The sequence below is a fragment of the Ascidiella aspersa genome, chromosome 6 (assembly GCF_963924565.1).
Source record: "Ascidiella aspersa chromosome 6, kaAscAspe10.2, whole genome shotgun sequence".
In the NCBI taxonomy this organism is placed as follows: domain Eukaryota; kingdom Metazoa; phylum Chordata; class Ascidiacea; order Phlebobranchia; family Ascidiidae; genus Ascidiella; species Ascidiella aspersa.
The window spans coordinates 5,867,810-5,881,906 of record NC_139452.1 but is presented as its reverse complement, the minus strand read 5'-3'; the positions used below and the strand labels follow the sequence as shown (position 1 = coordinate 5,881,906).

The 14,097-nt window shown below is 34.6% G+C and overlaps 1 protein-coding gene across 1 annotated transcript; it reads left to right on the top strand.

Annotated features, from left to right (window-relative positions):
• The first annotated feature begins 3,207 nt into the window (after positions 1-3,207).
• On the top strand, positions 3,208-13,416 carry LOC146139352 (uncharacterized). Its single transcript, XM_083391704.1, has 13 exons — positions 3,208-3,596; positions 4,374-4,513; positions 6,890-7,102; positions 9,362-9,513; positions 9,772-9,854; positions 9,971-10,050; positions 10,265-10,295; positions 10,421-10,536; positions 10,828-10,890; positions 10,962-10,998; positions 11,547-11,802; positions 12,252-12,392; positions 12,954-13,416. The coding sequence occupies exons 1-13, from the start codon at positions 3,543-3,545 to the stop codon at positions 13,175-13,177; spliced, it is 1,590 nt and encodes a 529-aa protein (XP_083247830.1). The 5' UTR covers positions 3,208-3,542; the 3' UTR covers positions 13,178-13,416.
• The last annotated feature ends 681 nt before the right edge of the window (positions 13,417-14,097 follow it).

Below are 14,097 nucleotides of genomic sequence, written 5' to 3'. Positions count from 1 at the left end.
TACTTTCAGTGCTCTATAAGCTTCAATTAAAAACCTTTTAAGGAAACAATAATTTGTTAGTCGTCGTTACGAGTTTCCCGTGCTATTGCTACAGGAAGTCATTTGATTTCCCATATATCCGACTGTTTCGGCGATAGCCAAATATCGCAATTTGGAGTCTTTAATGGCACAACCATTGCCATTTTGCCATTAAAGTAGCAAGTAGTAAGCTTGACGAATGTAGCACAAAAAAAACATGTTTTAGTGAGGGTCGATCTCACGACCCTGGATTTATCACTAGCAACTCAACGAATTAAAGTTAGAGCATTTTAGTTTTTGTTAAGTTAGATTCAAATTAGATCAATCGAATTCTTAAAAAAATGGATTTTAAAACTAGAATTATAGGCTGCATTAAATTATTCGCAATCAATTTCATTTAAATCGCTAATTATTATATTAAGAATGTAAATGGTAAATATTTGTGTGCTAATTTTTTACCCTTTTAGCATGGCATATGCTTTTAGACTGGTAAAATTGCAGAAGTCATTCCAACCAAAGTGTTTTAATTCAAATTCTTTGTTTTGGAGACTAAAAATGCCGTTGGACAAAGTAGCATTTTTTTTTTACTGATCCACCAACAAAATTATTTTGAAATTGTAGTCCAAGTGTCGACGCCACAATCGACTCATAAACGAAATTTTGTGATAATATTCATTTGAAAATAGTTTCTAAATATCGCATATACGCTATGCACTAGTCAAAACAAACTCTTGAGAAACACAGAATATTTTTTTTAATACTAGATTGGTTTCGTAATATATTAAAAATTAAAAAAACTAGTATTGTACACAGCCAGATTAGACTGACACCAGGTATGCCTTTTTAAATCTTATTTTTATCATGCACGATTAAAACGTTTTTTTTTTATTTGGAATCAGGTTGCTTCTATGCTGGCCAATTTATTAAACCACACTAACCAACTTGCAAATTAACACGTATTTTTTGAAGCGTTAAAAAATGTAGCCTGTATCCTATAACACTAACGATTAAATAAATCTTTAAAATTATGTTATGTTTTTAAATGACATGATATCGTAGAGCTTTGCTTTATTGTTGTTTTACACCCCTTGCGATAATTTAGATATGAAGGTGTTCATTTAAATACATGTTTGTTTGTTTACAATAACATAAATTTGGGTCATGATTTTTTAATATTTTGGTAAAATAGTTATTGGTCTTACTATTATTTCAATAGACCGCTAGTCTAGTTAAAAATATCACATTTTGAGGTAATTCATGGAAAACCCAAACGGCCCCTATCTGAGAAAATACATTTTTACGGCTCTCTTTTTGTAGGTGTTTGCATGTTAAAAGCAACACAGAAAAGTACAAAATAAAAAGGTACGGTAACCAAAATATATTATTTTAGCATTACAGATACTATGGGTACACCAGGGCAATTGTTGGTGCTCGTCTAGAATCCTGCCACATTTTCGTCTGGGGGTTTATATTGTTAACATTATTCGGGTTGGGGCACCAGTTAGCGTTACGGTTTGGGTGAGTATTAGTATTATTATATGTTTTCCCCTATACTCATTTTTTAGGCGCTCTTTGATAATTTATTTTGGATACCGCACCTTTTTATTTTGCAATTTTTTGTGTTGCTTACTACGCGCACAAATCAAAGAGCGCCATTTTTACGATAGTTTCGCCTACCCTTAAACCAGTGATTCCCAAACTTTTTTTCTCGCGTACCATTTTGAGCTTTTGTACAGTGTTCATGTACCACCTGAGTTAGGCCTACATCTGACTAGAATATTTCAAACTATAACTATTTTAGCATATAGATAAGAAAATGAGCATGTAGCTGCATTAAAGTTTAACAAATGTCATTCCAGGAAGATATAAAAGCCATAAATTATACAAAACACAGCAAATTGTTTTAATGCGATGGATGTGAGAGCCAGCGCACCTCTGTGTAAAAACACAGGTGTAATTGGAACTGAGATTCTCACAAAAACGTTTAAACGACCGAGTATTAAGGGCAGATGTTTTGACGAAATGTAATCGTTCGATCGCTCGGTTCAAGCATGATGATAACATATTTCGTACAAATACACATTGCGGAAGAACTTCTCCTTTGTTATCAATAGCTACAAACCCGTACTTTATGTAAGCCTGACTGTACTTTCGTTTAGACATGTTCCTAATTTTTTAACAAAATTTAGTTCTCTTACTATTCCTCTATTTACGAAGAAATTACAGTAGTTTAAAATGATTGAAATATCACTATACATACGACAATACTACACTGCTGCTATCGGTTCATTATTATTACATACATATTAAACCAGCTAACAATTAGCGTTTTATTATCTTGTACAAGAGAAGTGTTACGTCATAAACGTGCGAAACCAAATGTAACTAAAATGACATTAAAATTACCCAATCTGAAAGTTTTCGCAAATTTATACGTATGCTGAAGTTAGTCGCGTACCACCTGCAAGACTCTCGCGTACCACCAGTGGTACGCGTACCACAGTTTGGGAACCACTGCCTTAAACACACAGAATTTCGAAAGAAAAAAATTAAAAAGTGTGTTTTTAAATCAACTTGGTGTAAACTGTTTACAAACACGCTTAGAAGATTTTTAAAAGGCAAACTGTGCGTAACAACTTGCATTCCTCTGGTAAGCTTATAGCTAAACTAAATGGAATGCCTGGTATGCCATTTAATTAAGGACCACCACCACCAACACTTTGTCAAGTTATTTTAAAAACAATCCAAGAAACTTTATACGCTTTGCCTTTGTTTGGAACAAGCGAGTGGGATTTCAAATTCCGCCCAACGACTGGCAGTGCCTTGTTTGTCGAACTGCTATGCTGACTTTTCTTTACCCGGTGATTCCCCTATAGGTGCTACGCATTTAGCTCTAGTTCTATACCAGTTCGCGCAAGCGTCGCGAGCTAGCATTCAATATTGCTGACCTAACCGTTCTAGAGGAATCTCCTGGACAAAAGAAGTTGTCATATGTACGTTACGAAAAAATGCGAAGAGCGAATACGTTTTTAAATAGGCATGTTAGTAAAAGGATACATTTCTTACCCTTATGAGCCGTTCGAGATTGGCGTATGACAAGCCGTTTTGTATGCAGGTTTTATCTAACGTGTTTAGACATCGTTGTTAACAGCTTTCGTAGCGAAACGAATATTGTAGCAGCGTTAAAACTTAAAAAAAGGGAAAAAGAGAAAAAAGGTTAAAAAAGTTTTAGTTTGAGAAAACTTAAAACAGTTAAAGTTTGAGAAAATTTTAAGCAAATATCAAAGCAGCAGTATTAAGGACTCCGCAAGAAAAACAATTACAGCTAATAAATGTAGCAACGTAACACGTGTTAGAAAATAATGAAATATGACTTCAAGTTTGGTGTTTCGTTTATAGGTTTAAAACAAAAACCGATTGAAACACATCCGAGTTAATATTTGAACATTGTGCACTGTGCAGGTCAATAGCGAATTGTTGGGTACAGTTCCGGTGTAAGAATAACAACATTGCAATTAAAAAGAATGGAACTACTTGCTTTAAAAGTATCTGCAATGTGCCTTCTGCTACCGCCAGTGGTAAGTTACCGCAATTTTAGAAAATTAAAAAACTATCGGAAACTGTAAATCATGTCGAGATACGTTGTAATATACAAGAAAGTTAATCAACCATTTAAAACACATGACAGATCAACTTTAATCTAAGTCTAATAAAACATCGTTGCGCAAAACATTGCAAGCTGGGTGACTGTTGTTAAAATACGAAAGCCTTTAGCGTTGGAGGTGACTATTTGCTCGGCAAATGCCATGTCCCATTATGTAAACACACACACCCCCAGCTTTAGTTTTATTTGCACAGTTTTTCGACATTTTTCCATGACGCAAGTATAGTGAAAGCATACATTTATTTAAAATACAAAGAAAATATGCAATAGATTTTCTATATACGCTTGGAATAATGGCGAAGACATTAACAATCACTGAAGGGTCATGTTTTACAATTTTCTACTGAAACATTAAACCCGGGAAAACGAGTTGAAAGGAAAATCATTTGACGAGTAGACTCTTGTAACTTTACAACGCCATTTCGTTTTTTTTTAATTCTGAGTAATGCCAAAACAAAGGATAACGTTAGACTTTGGTTACAACGTTTAGGTGTTGTAGTAGTTCGCACACAGTAAGGTTCACATCTTTTAAATGATTTGAATAAATCCTCATGTCGCTATTTGGAAAACGAATAATTTAAAACGACCAGACAATGTGAACCACTGCTGTTGGAGGGCCAATGATGTTTTTTTTTGTTTTTTTTGGTAGATAACCATGTCAATTCTTAAACAAAATATTATCGTATTTTAGTACAGTCTCCTTGCCGATCCATGCCCATATTTGAAAGCCAACGCAAACGGACGGAAGTTGCGTGAAATGAGCGACGAAAACGGACAACTACGGTTTTGTTGCGGCTGCGGAGTGGGATTTAAACTCGTTCTGCCGTGCAGGTTTGTAGTTTAATTGTTAACAACGGAATAAGTAGGCTATTACAAATGTTAGGCTGGCTAGGCTATAGCTCAATTGAGTAACGCATAACCAAACGCAACAAAGCCATGTGTTTTAATTGTTTGTTTATCTCCAGACTATAGAGACTGATGCCTTCTTTTTGCGGCGAAACACTTCTTTTAGGACCTTATTAATGTCCGACTTTGGTTGAGACAGGAAAGTCTAAACAACATAGCTTAACTTGTACTAATTGTCGTTATTTACCTTTTGGTATTAAGTAAAGATTTTTTAGCTTAAGTTTGGCTAAAAAATGAGATAAGTTGCCATGCGTATTTCTAATTTTCAACAAGTGCTTACCAATGTTTGTTTTTTACGTACATTCATTATATTTAACGGAGAAAATTCAGTAGAGTGTAAATTCGCTTTGAATACGTCTATTCTAGCGGTATATCGGTTAAGTCAAGCGTACATACGCCCTTGCTTCAAAGTTGTCATTACAAGGTCAAACACAAGTCCCGTGACCCGGCATCACTCACAAAGTATTATTACAACTCGTGGCGTAACGTCACTGTACATCAGCGCGTTAAAATAGAAACGTTACGTCGCTTTTGTTTGCTTTGACTTTTTCGCGTAGGTGTTACCAGTGAAGCGGAACCGTACAAACAAACAAACGGGAGGAAGCGAAATGCAAAGTTTATAAGCTGGTTATAGTGTGTTTTACCTATGCTTTTTGGCCCGTTATACAGGTTACCTAATTGCATTTAAACTTGATTCGGACATATTCAAACTCTTTCGTGTTTTAAGTTTCAATTAAACTGAGCTAATTGTTGACTTTTAAAGCGAAAGTGTGAACGAATTTATTCAGAATGACTTTCCCATACACTTATAGAGCGATAAAGCACGGTCAAACATAACTGATGTGATCACCTCCTTAACGCAAACATTGGTGCTTAAAAAGTTGGCAAACTATTCCAGTAAAACCGATGGTTTTGGTCATTTTAAAGACAACATTATGCAGCTTCTCTATAGCCTTGTTGTCTATTGAAATGAGTACAGAAAATGTCCGCTCACAATCTTACCAGTTTGAAAAACACAAATAAACATAGGCAAGTTTGTGCAAATATTGATAGTTGTTTTACCAATAGGCAAAATCGTTAGACCAGCGAGGTGATTTACCTTTCAAATACCCCCATCAGTTTGTAATAATAATTACAAAATGTACACAAATTACGTCAGCTGCTAAGTATATATCTAATACCAGTTTTTCCAGTAAAAACAATGGTTTTGGTTGTTTTTTAAGACAACGTTATGCAGCTTCTCTGTAGCCTTGTTGTGTATATAACCAGAACAGAAATGTCAGCTAGCGATTTTACCAAATCCATCAACAACAAAAAACATTAAGTTTGTGCAAATATTGATAGTTGTTTTACCAATAAGCCAAGCCGTTACACATCGAGGTAATTCACCTTTTAAATACCCCCACCAGGTTGTAATAATGCGGGTTGCAAAAAGTAAACAAACTACGTAAGCTTCCAAGTTTATATCTAATACAAGTTCAAAGGCAGAACGTTTTTTCACGTTTGGAGTAGCTATCCTTTCTAGCTAATTAACATGATAAGTGAACGACTTTCACAAATTAACATTTAACACAGTTTGTGTCGTCATTTCCATGGACCTAAACTTAAATTAAATAACAGCATATTGCAAGGAGCTGTTAATTCCCTTAGGCGATTGTTATCACACCATGTACAGAATGCAGAAGTATTTAGCGACATAGCAAATCTACATTCTTTTTAAGTGTACGTGCCTATAAAATATATAAGTCCATATCAGTTTTCACTTGCGCGACCGGACAAACGTAGAAAAAAGGTTTATAAATAGGGATGTATAAAAAAATACAGGATTAAAGCCGATACCCGTTGCCAACTGGTAGGATCGGTACTCGTCCACTACTAGGGTGGTATTGGTGCCCATCCCATACCAAAATATAGAAATGTGAGCCACGATTTGCGACCAACCTCACTTATTTTAACTGGAAAAGTAAATTTATAAAAAAAATCACAGGTAAACAATTGGAGGTAACTAAAATTCCAAACGCTTTCCCACATAATGGCCGATCAACCTTAATAAAACTATTTTTGAACATTTCAATTTCATGTGTTTTGCTTTTTTGAGAATAGTAAGGCGTCAGTTGGATCGAATCGGATCGCAATACGTCCAAAATATCGGGTATTGTATCGGAGTAAAATGTCAAGTATTGAACATCCCTTTTAATTTATTCGTCTTGACTATATCGGCGTATTTTTATGCGTGCATCTTTGACTGGCCGTAAAACACCCCTAAACGTAAGTAGCTAAATTCATGCGTTTTTTTTGCAGAGCGGACAAATTTGCTACAACTGTTTGCGAGGAATGTGAGGCAGGAACTTACATATTCGAGCAAGCGCACAGCAAACGAGTTTGTGAAGTTGATACCAGGACGACCAGGCCAACAACAACAGTAGCAACAACTTCAAGCACTACTACTACTATTACTACTCAAAAAGCAACGACCGAAACCAGCACTGTACAAGCTTCTACGACTTCAAACAGGTAAGAAGAACTGCATTTCGAATGTCACGAACATATAACTGGTATAGAGGAACTATATCGAATCCCGTATAGTTAACACTTAAAAGTAGGGCAAACGTTTTGAATACACACTTATTCCTTTTGTCCATTTTTGATTAATGTTAAAAGTTTTCTTTTTTTCTTTTTGTAAGTACTGCAATCATGTTTGGTTCGTTTTTGTTAGTGTTTAACTCTTTGTCTAAAGAGGCAATGTGTTTAATATAATTAGGTCACTCGTCGTAAGCTAATGCGAAACCAAAATCAAACGCAAACGCCGTTTATCGTTTACTGTTTGGTCGACCGTAAACGCATTTTTTTTCTCTTTCGTTATTCGTTTGAGTTGGATGATCCGTGATCAGCAAGTGTGTGTTCGACAATTGAAAACAATAAGAATAAACCAAGCGGTATTCGTTTTTTCTCGCGAAAAACGTCGAGATAGGCTTATGTTCCTCCCTGTTCGCTGTCCGCGCTACTATCCGATGTTGGTGTAAGTCTGCAAGACGAACTTGTATTTTAGCTGACTCGGCACACACCTCGGCGCAGATGTTACGCTAATCGAATAACAACCGAGAAAAACGATCTTTGTTTAGTATTGCAGGTGGCGAGAGACGTGCTTGTAATTTACCGTACTCCCGTATCGATCTACCAAAAACGCCTGTAGTTAACGATTGCACACTAAGCGGTTTCGCAGCTGACGCCTGGCAGGAGTGTTTACGACGCACGTGTTTGCTTTGCGTCTAAAGTTTTGCACTGCTTGACATTGATTGACTGTTTTTGATTAGTTTTTTTATTTATTAATTTATGACGTCATACCCGTCACTATTTTATGGCATTATTAACGTCAGACGAAAAAACGAGGAATTCCCTAAGTTGAAAATTCTGGACCCCCCTTCTTTTGGGGTTTCTGGATACGCCCCTGAATCTTGGTACCTATATCCTTATATCGAGTTCAAAATTGTTATACGCCCAATTTTCTCTAAAAATAATAGCATTCTTTATGGAAATCCATTAGTTCATAAAACATCTAGACAATTCTTAATGGTTGATTGATTGAAATCCAGTTAGAAAATCAGGGTTTGTAGTAATATTTACACATTTCTTTTTTTATTCTAAAATAATTGATAATAATATTTCTGTTTAAATAACAAGTGGGCACTGAAATCTGTAACAAGTCTAGTGGTTCGTTATCCCAGAATTATATACTACAATGTAAAAGTTACTTTTACCTTTTTAAACGATAATTTTGGCTTCCCATATATTACTTTGCAAAATAACTGACAATAAAAGGGTAATGGGACATAGTATAACTCTTACCCACAACAAACACACAAACATACCGGAACAACTCAACTTTGATAGTTATGGGGTTATAGCTACAAATGCATTAAGCATCAAAATGTGTACTGTACAAAACATTAAAACCAAGTAAAACACAAGAAAGAAAATAACTTACCAGATTGGAGCGTACCCTTGGCGCAGCAAACGGAGGACCAGAACTACCTTGTTTTAAAATCCAGCTACTTACTGTTACTCACGTACTCAGCAACAAAAAGTTGGCAAAACCTGCTTTCACGTGATTACTGATTTGTGACGTAACAAGATGCGTGCCCGCGGTAAAAATTGTTTTTACGCGATTTTTGAAAAGCTTTGTAGTCTTTATTCTCCTTTCTTTGTTACGCCTTTGCAAAAAATTGTATTAAAAAAATAGTAGGTAATATTTAAAAATATATATTAAAATAAATACTTTTGGTTATAATTGTTTCATTGTTATATAACCTAATGTTTCGCTGCCTGTATTTTTTTATAATCGTTTTGTAGGCGCTCTTTCACTATTGTACGTGAAAAGTTATGCAAAAAAAAATAATAATACCGTTTACCACAACGCATATAGTTTGGGTTAGGGTGCGGGTTAGCGTTTGGGTGATAAGTAATATTATGTTTATTATTAATAATAACTAGACCCACCCTCAACCAAACGCTAACCCGCATCCTAAACCAAACAATATGCGTTGTGGTAAGCGGCATTTAAAGAAGAAAAAAAATTATTAATTTTTACGTACAATAGTGAAAGAGCGCCGTTTTGTATGCCTTGGCTTTAAAAACTTACTCTGTAAATTAGTTTGAAAGCTACCCCATTCAATAAAAATAGGCTGTTAGATTGTATGATTGTCAAATTTTCCCAAATTGTAGCTTACCTTACAGGTTGATTAAAAAACGACTGAAATGGATGTTTATTTACAGCCATACCACCAAAGGTTTGTCACACATTAGCGAAAAGAGACAAACTGGTTTGGGTGCTATTACCCGCATAAAAGAAGCATCAACAAGAGCCAAGAGGGCAACTACAGTTGGCAGAATAGTCAAAACAACTAGCGATGAAACAATTGCAACAGGTTTGGAAGCATTTCTGCTTTTATAAAAACCTTTACAGAAACTTTTCATACAAAATTTAAAAAAAATAGCCATAGCAAGAGAGGGCACTAGACCAAACTATATTTTTTACGCTTTAAACTAGATTTTTTACCAACTTTTACGATGTATGTATGTCAGTTTTGTAAGCCAGTGTGACTTATGAATAACTGAATCGCAGTTGTGCACCCCTGTGTATGAGTGTTTCAATATTATTTTAACAAACTTGATTTTATTTACAGGCCCCACGGTTTTCATTCTGTTTGGATTTCTAGCGCTGTTGTCACTTGTAATCGTTGTCTTCGTTTTCCTTAGAAAAAATCAGGTTAGTGAAAAACCCACAACAAATGCTAAAAAATGCAACACGTTTTCAATAAGCTTTATTTTATTATTTTAATACCTTTTGTGTCGCCATAAAACTAATAAATACACGTTATTAAGAAATCCAAAGGACAAGGAAAAAACACTTACAATGGAGAGAGAGTTTCAACCTTCACGCAAAGTTATGACAGCATACCAAGGTAGGCTAATCATTTTATTGAATATAATATAAACAACTTAATTGCGTTATGTTTTAGAATAGAATATGAATTTACAATTCCAAAAATTACTCGCCAATAAACCACGAGCTTCGATTTTACCTTTTTAGGGTGTAAGCTTTTTATGGACTTCTTTTTAACGAAATCTAAATTAAGTATAACATACGAATACCTAAAAGGTGTGCTTTTGTTTCAGTGCCCCACACGGAGTCACAGTCGAGGAGAAGGTAAGAGGGATAACAAAAGTTTATCAACCGATTATATACAACAAAACGTTTCTAATTCAGTGTATTTGTTGAGTGCCGATCAACCAAATGTGTATAAAGATTCATAATTTTATGTTTTGCTTTAGAGTACGACTGAACGTCAATCAACGGCTGAAACAACTTCAAGAGACGACGGAGAACTAACCACAGATAATTTCCTTATCCCATCGAACTTTCAAATTCAACCTGAAACAGTCACAATGTAGGTAAAATAAGACTGTTGTTGTGAACAAGTGATATTTTAATTGATCCAAAATACGTAAAATTACATTATTTTACCAAAACGATTGAAGTAATTAAGTCCTTTATAAACAGTGACTTGTCAAAATAGATCTTGTTTAAAATCTGCCAAATCGATTTTTCAAAGACAAACTGTAAAATCGTGAACCGAAATTCTCTGTGATAAAAACTCAGGGTAGGCCACTTAAACAATAAACTGGCGAAATCCGTATTTTCTGAAATAATATTTTTAATTTGAGATTTTCCTCCTCAGTTCCAACCCTGGAAACATGACAACTGTTCAAAAGCACGTCAGAAATCATTCCGACGATCTGAGGTGGGAATACCAGAATTAACTATTGTGTTATAAAAAAAGGATCTTATATTTTTACGTTTTATTCTTTTTAGGGTCGATTTAAAGCAAAGCAAGACTGAACACAATGAGGTTTGTGACATTACATCTGCATACATTCTAAAATCTAAATGATGTGATATTAAATAATATTACATAATTGGATTTACAGTACAATGAGACATAATTTATAAATATAGACCGTGAAAATAAATAAACTTAGCACGAAAAAAACCTGAAAAATAAATGAAATTTGCATTTACACCTGACTATTGTAATAATTTCAAAAGCAGACAAATGAGTATCCTAAATGGTTCAGGAAAAGGGAGAAACGAAAAGGTTTTATCTTTAAATTATAAAGGGGTTCTTCTGACAAATATGTATTCAGCGACGACGTATCGATTACCTATACGGGTAATCTTCTTCAGGGCAATAAACTTATAACCTTACAGAAGGGCTTATATACAGTGAGTAAAACCTATATACCATTCTGTAAAGCTACAAGTTTATTGCCCTGGAGAAGAATACCCGTATATTTAATCGATACGCCGCTGAATACATATTTTCTCAAAAAAACCTTTATAATTGATACAATGCCTGGCAGTAACAACATATTCATCGTTCTATTTCTCATACTTAAGCCCTACAAAGACCGACAACCCGTAATTCACAAAAGCACGGCCACCTTCGAACCCAAAAGAGAGGCTCGCCAACTAACCAAAGCCATGACTCCCGAGTGCGAGTCAGAGGTATTCGAAGATTCACAGAACCACGCAGTGGAGTCGGAGGACCCCACCTGCTCCCGTTACCTTAACAACGGAGCAGGAGTAGGGCGGAGGATTCCTCAGATCCAACGTGGATTGTCAGAGCGACCTCTTGATGAACAGGAGATGCAAAGTACGTCAAACGTTATGTGAAGTTAAATCATGTGTCAGCTGAGTTGTTCAGCATGATGAAAGTTTGTCAAGCTATCTTGCCCAAATATTAAAGATAAATAGTCATTTAATTTCAAAAGACTGGTGATGCTATTCTTGTCGAAATACGTTTCTTATAAAGTATCATTCAAAATAAATTGAAAAATGATTACATGGATTTTAACTGAGTTTCAAAAACTCAACATTAATTGCGGATTTCTTTTTTTGAAAAATAGAGTTAACCTTATCAATAAAGTTAGTTTTTCTCAGCAAAAGTTAATGATTACTCAAGGATATGATGTTAAAGGTAACCATGTAATATTATTGCACACGTAATATTTTCAAATCTATCTTTTTAATCAGTATTCTTTTCACACATATATTATTTCAATCGACACTTCTGTGCTATTTACTAACCTCTCTTATTTGCAGTGCGAATAGTCAAAGAGTTTATGAACAACATCGGCTACGCGCATCCAGACATACTTATCAACGAAAGTCAAGTTACGCATTTCGGCCGACACTTTGGCATCAGTGATCAGTCAAATGAAGAAACGAAGAAAAAATACAGAAGTAAATCGCTTCTAACCTTTTTCTCGTATAATTCAAGTCTCCAATTTTGAATTGGTTGATGAAATTCGAGTTTACGGTTAAAAATAAAACAACACTGACACCAATGTTTCTCAAAACTTTTCAACTTAAATTTTAGAAAATAAATAACAACCATCACATCTAAAAAAAGGAACTAATTTAAACGGTGGTCTAGCATAAGTCAGAAATTAAACATGCAACGTTTTTGTGTTAAATAAAACAAACATGTTGTGCCTTTGCGATACAAATATTAGAATTAAAAACTGATGCTGCGCACAAGGACGAACAGTGTAAATATAAACTTCTATATTATCATAGCACAGTGTTCGATTTGAAATTCTAGTTATTGCTAGACTTCACAGTTTAAGCAAAAAAAAAAAGTCAGTTAGATCGGTTGAAAATCGATAGGTACTTTGATAATTTGGGCGTAAATTTGCTATACTTTGCGATTACGATTTAAGTGTGAGCATTCCTGGTTAATTTTAAAATACTTTGCTAGCAGCACTCCACCTTTTTCTCAATATTTTACTTTTTTTATTTCAGATAACACGCTGGAATTTCTCAACTGCACGTTCCGGGAAATTTACAACCAACAAGGTAGCCGACTTACCGCCGAGAAGATTATCGATTATTTCAAGAAAGTCAAGCTGACTTTGCTGGCTGAAAAACTTGAGAAAGAACTGAAAAGACGAGGTTGTTTAAAAACAGCTACCGACAAAACCTCAGAGGAAGCTTTAAAGAAAACTTTTTTTGAAAGCAATGTCTAAATTTTAAATGTCACTTTTACGTATTTTGGACATAGTGTGCCTTTGTAAAAAGTGAACCTAAATAAGGTGTAAAAGTGTATCAATTCTTTCTGTTTGATCAGAAAGCGTTTTTGTTCGCGTTAAATAATAATTTATAGTTGTTTGAAACAATGTTTTACATGAATACATCAATCACCCTTACATTTTTGCTTTTTATTACAGAAATGTACTGTTTTCGTGCATCTAAATACAATCAATTTTTCATACGAAGGCTTTATTTTTTATGGGCGCTTAATAAAACAGTTTGGTCGAGAGGAATTTCTATTTAAAACAAGTATAACCGGTATCTATTTACTGCTTTAAGAAAGCAACTGTTTTAAGAATGCAACTGTACAATCCACTCCGCCCAACACACATTGAAAAAAGTATCGCCTGATTTCAGTGAATCAGAAAACATGTTAATAACTTCTGTAGCAAATACAAAGCGAAGCAGTTTGGTGGAAAAAACATGTTAAGGCGAAGAAAGGAGTGTTTAAAAAGTAACCAAAAAAGATCAACAAGGATAGACGTTAGAATGCGACTTACTGCTGATTGATTTGTGTGACGCAAAACAACAGTGAGCAGTACAATTACATGCTTGGTTTATATTAGGAATGATTAACTTATAATAGGGTATATTGTCTAAATAAAACCTCACATATCATACAAAAATTTAACGCTAAGAAATAATGGTGTAAATAGAAAAAAACAGTATTAAATAAAATTGAAAATCTAGGGGGAGAAATAATCGACATTTTTGGAATTAATTAATTCTTCTGCCGAGTGAAAACGCGGTCTTTTTAATACAATTTCCTAAAACTGCTTTTTACCTAATTGGCCGATGATAGGTATTAAATTAAAAACGATTACTAAATGTTGCTCAGCTATTCAGCCATACGGAT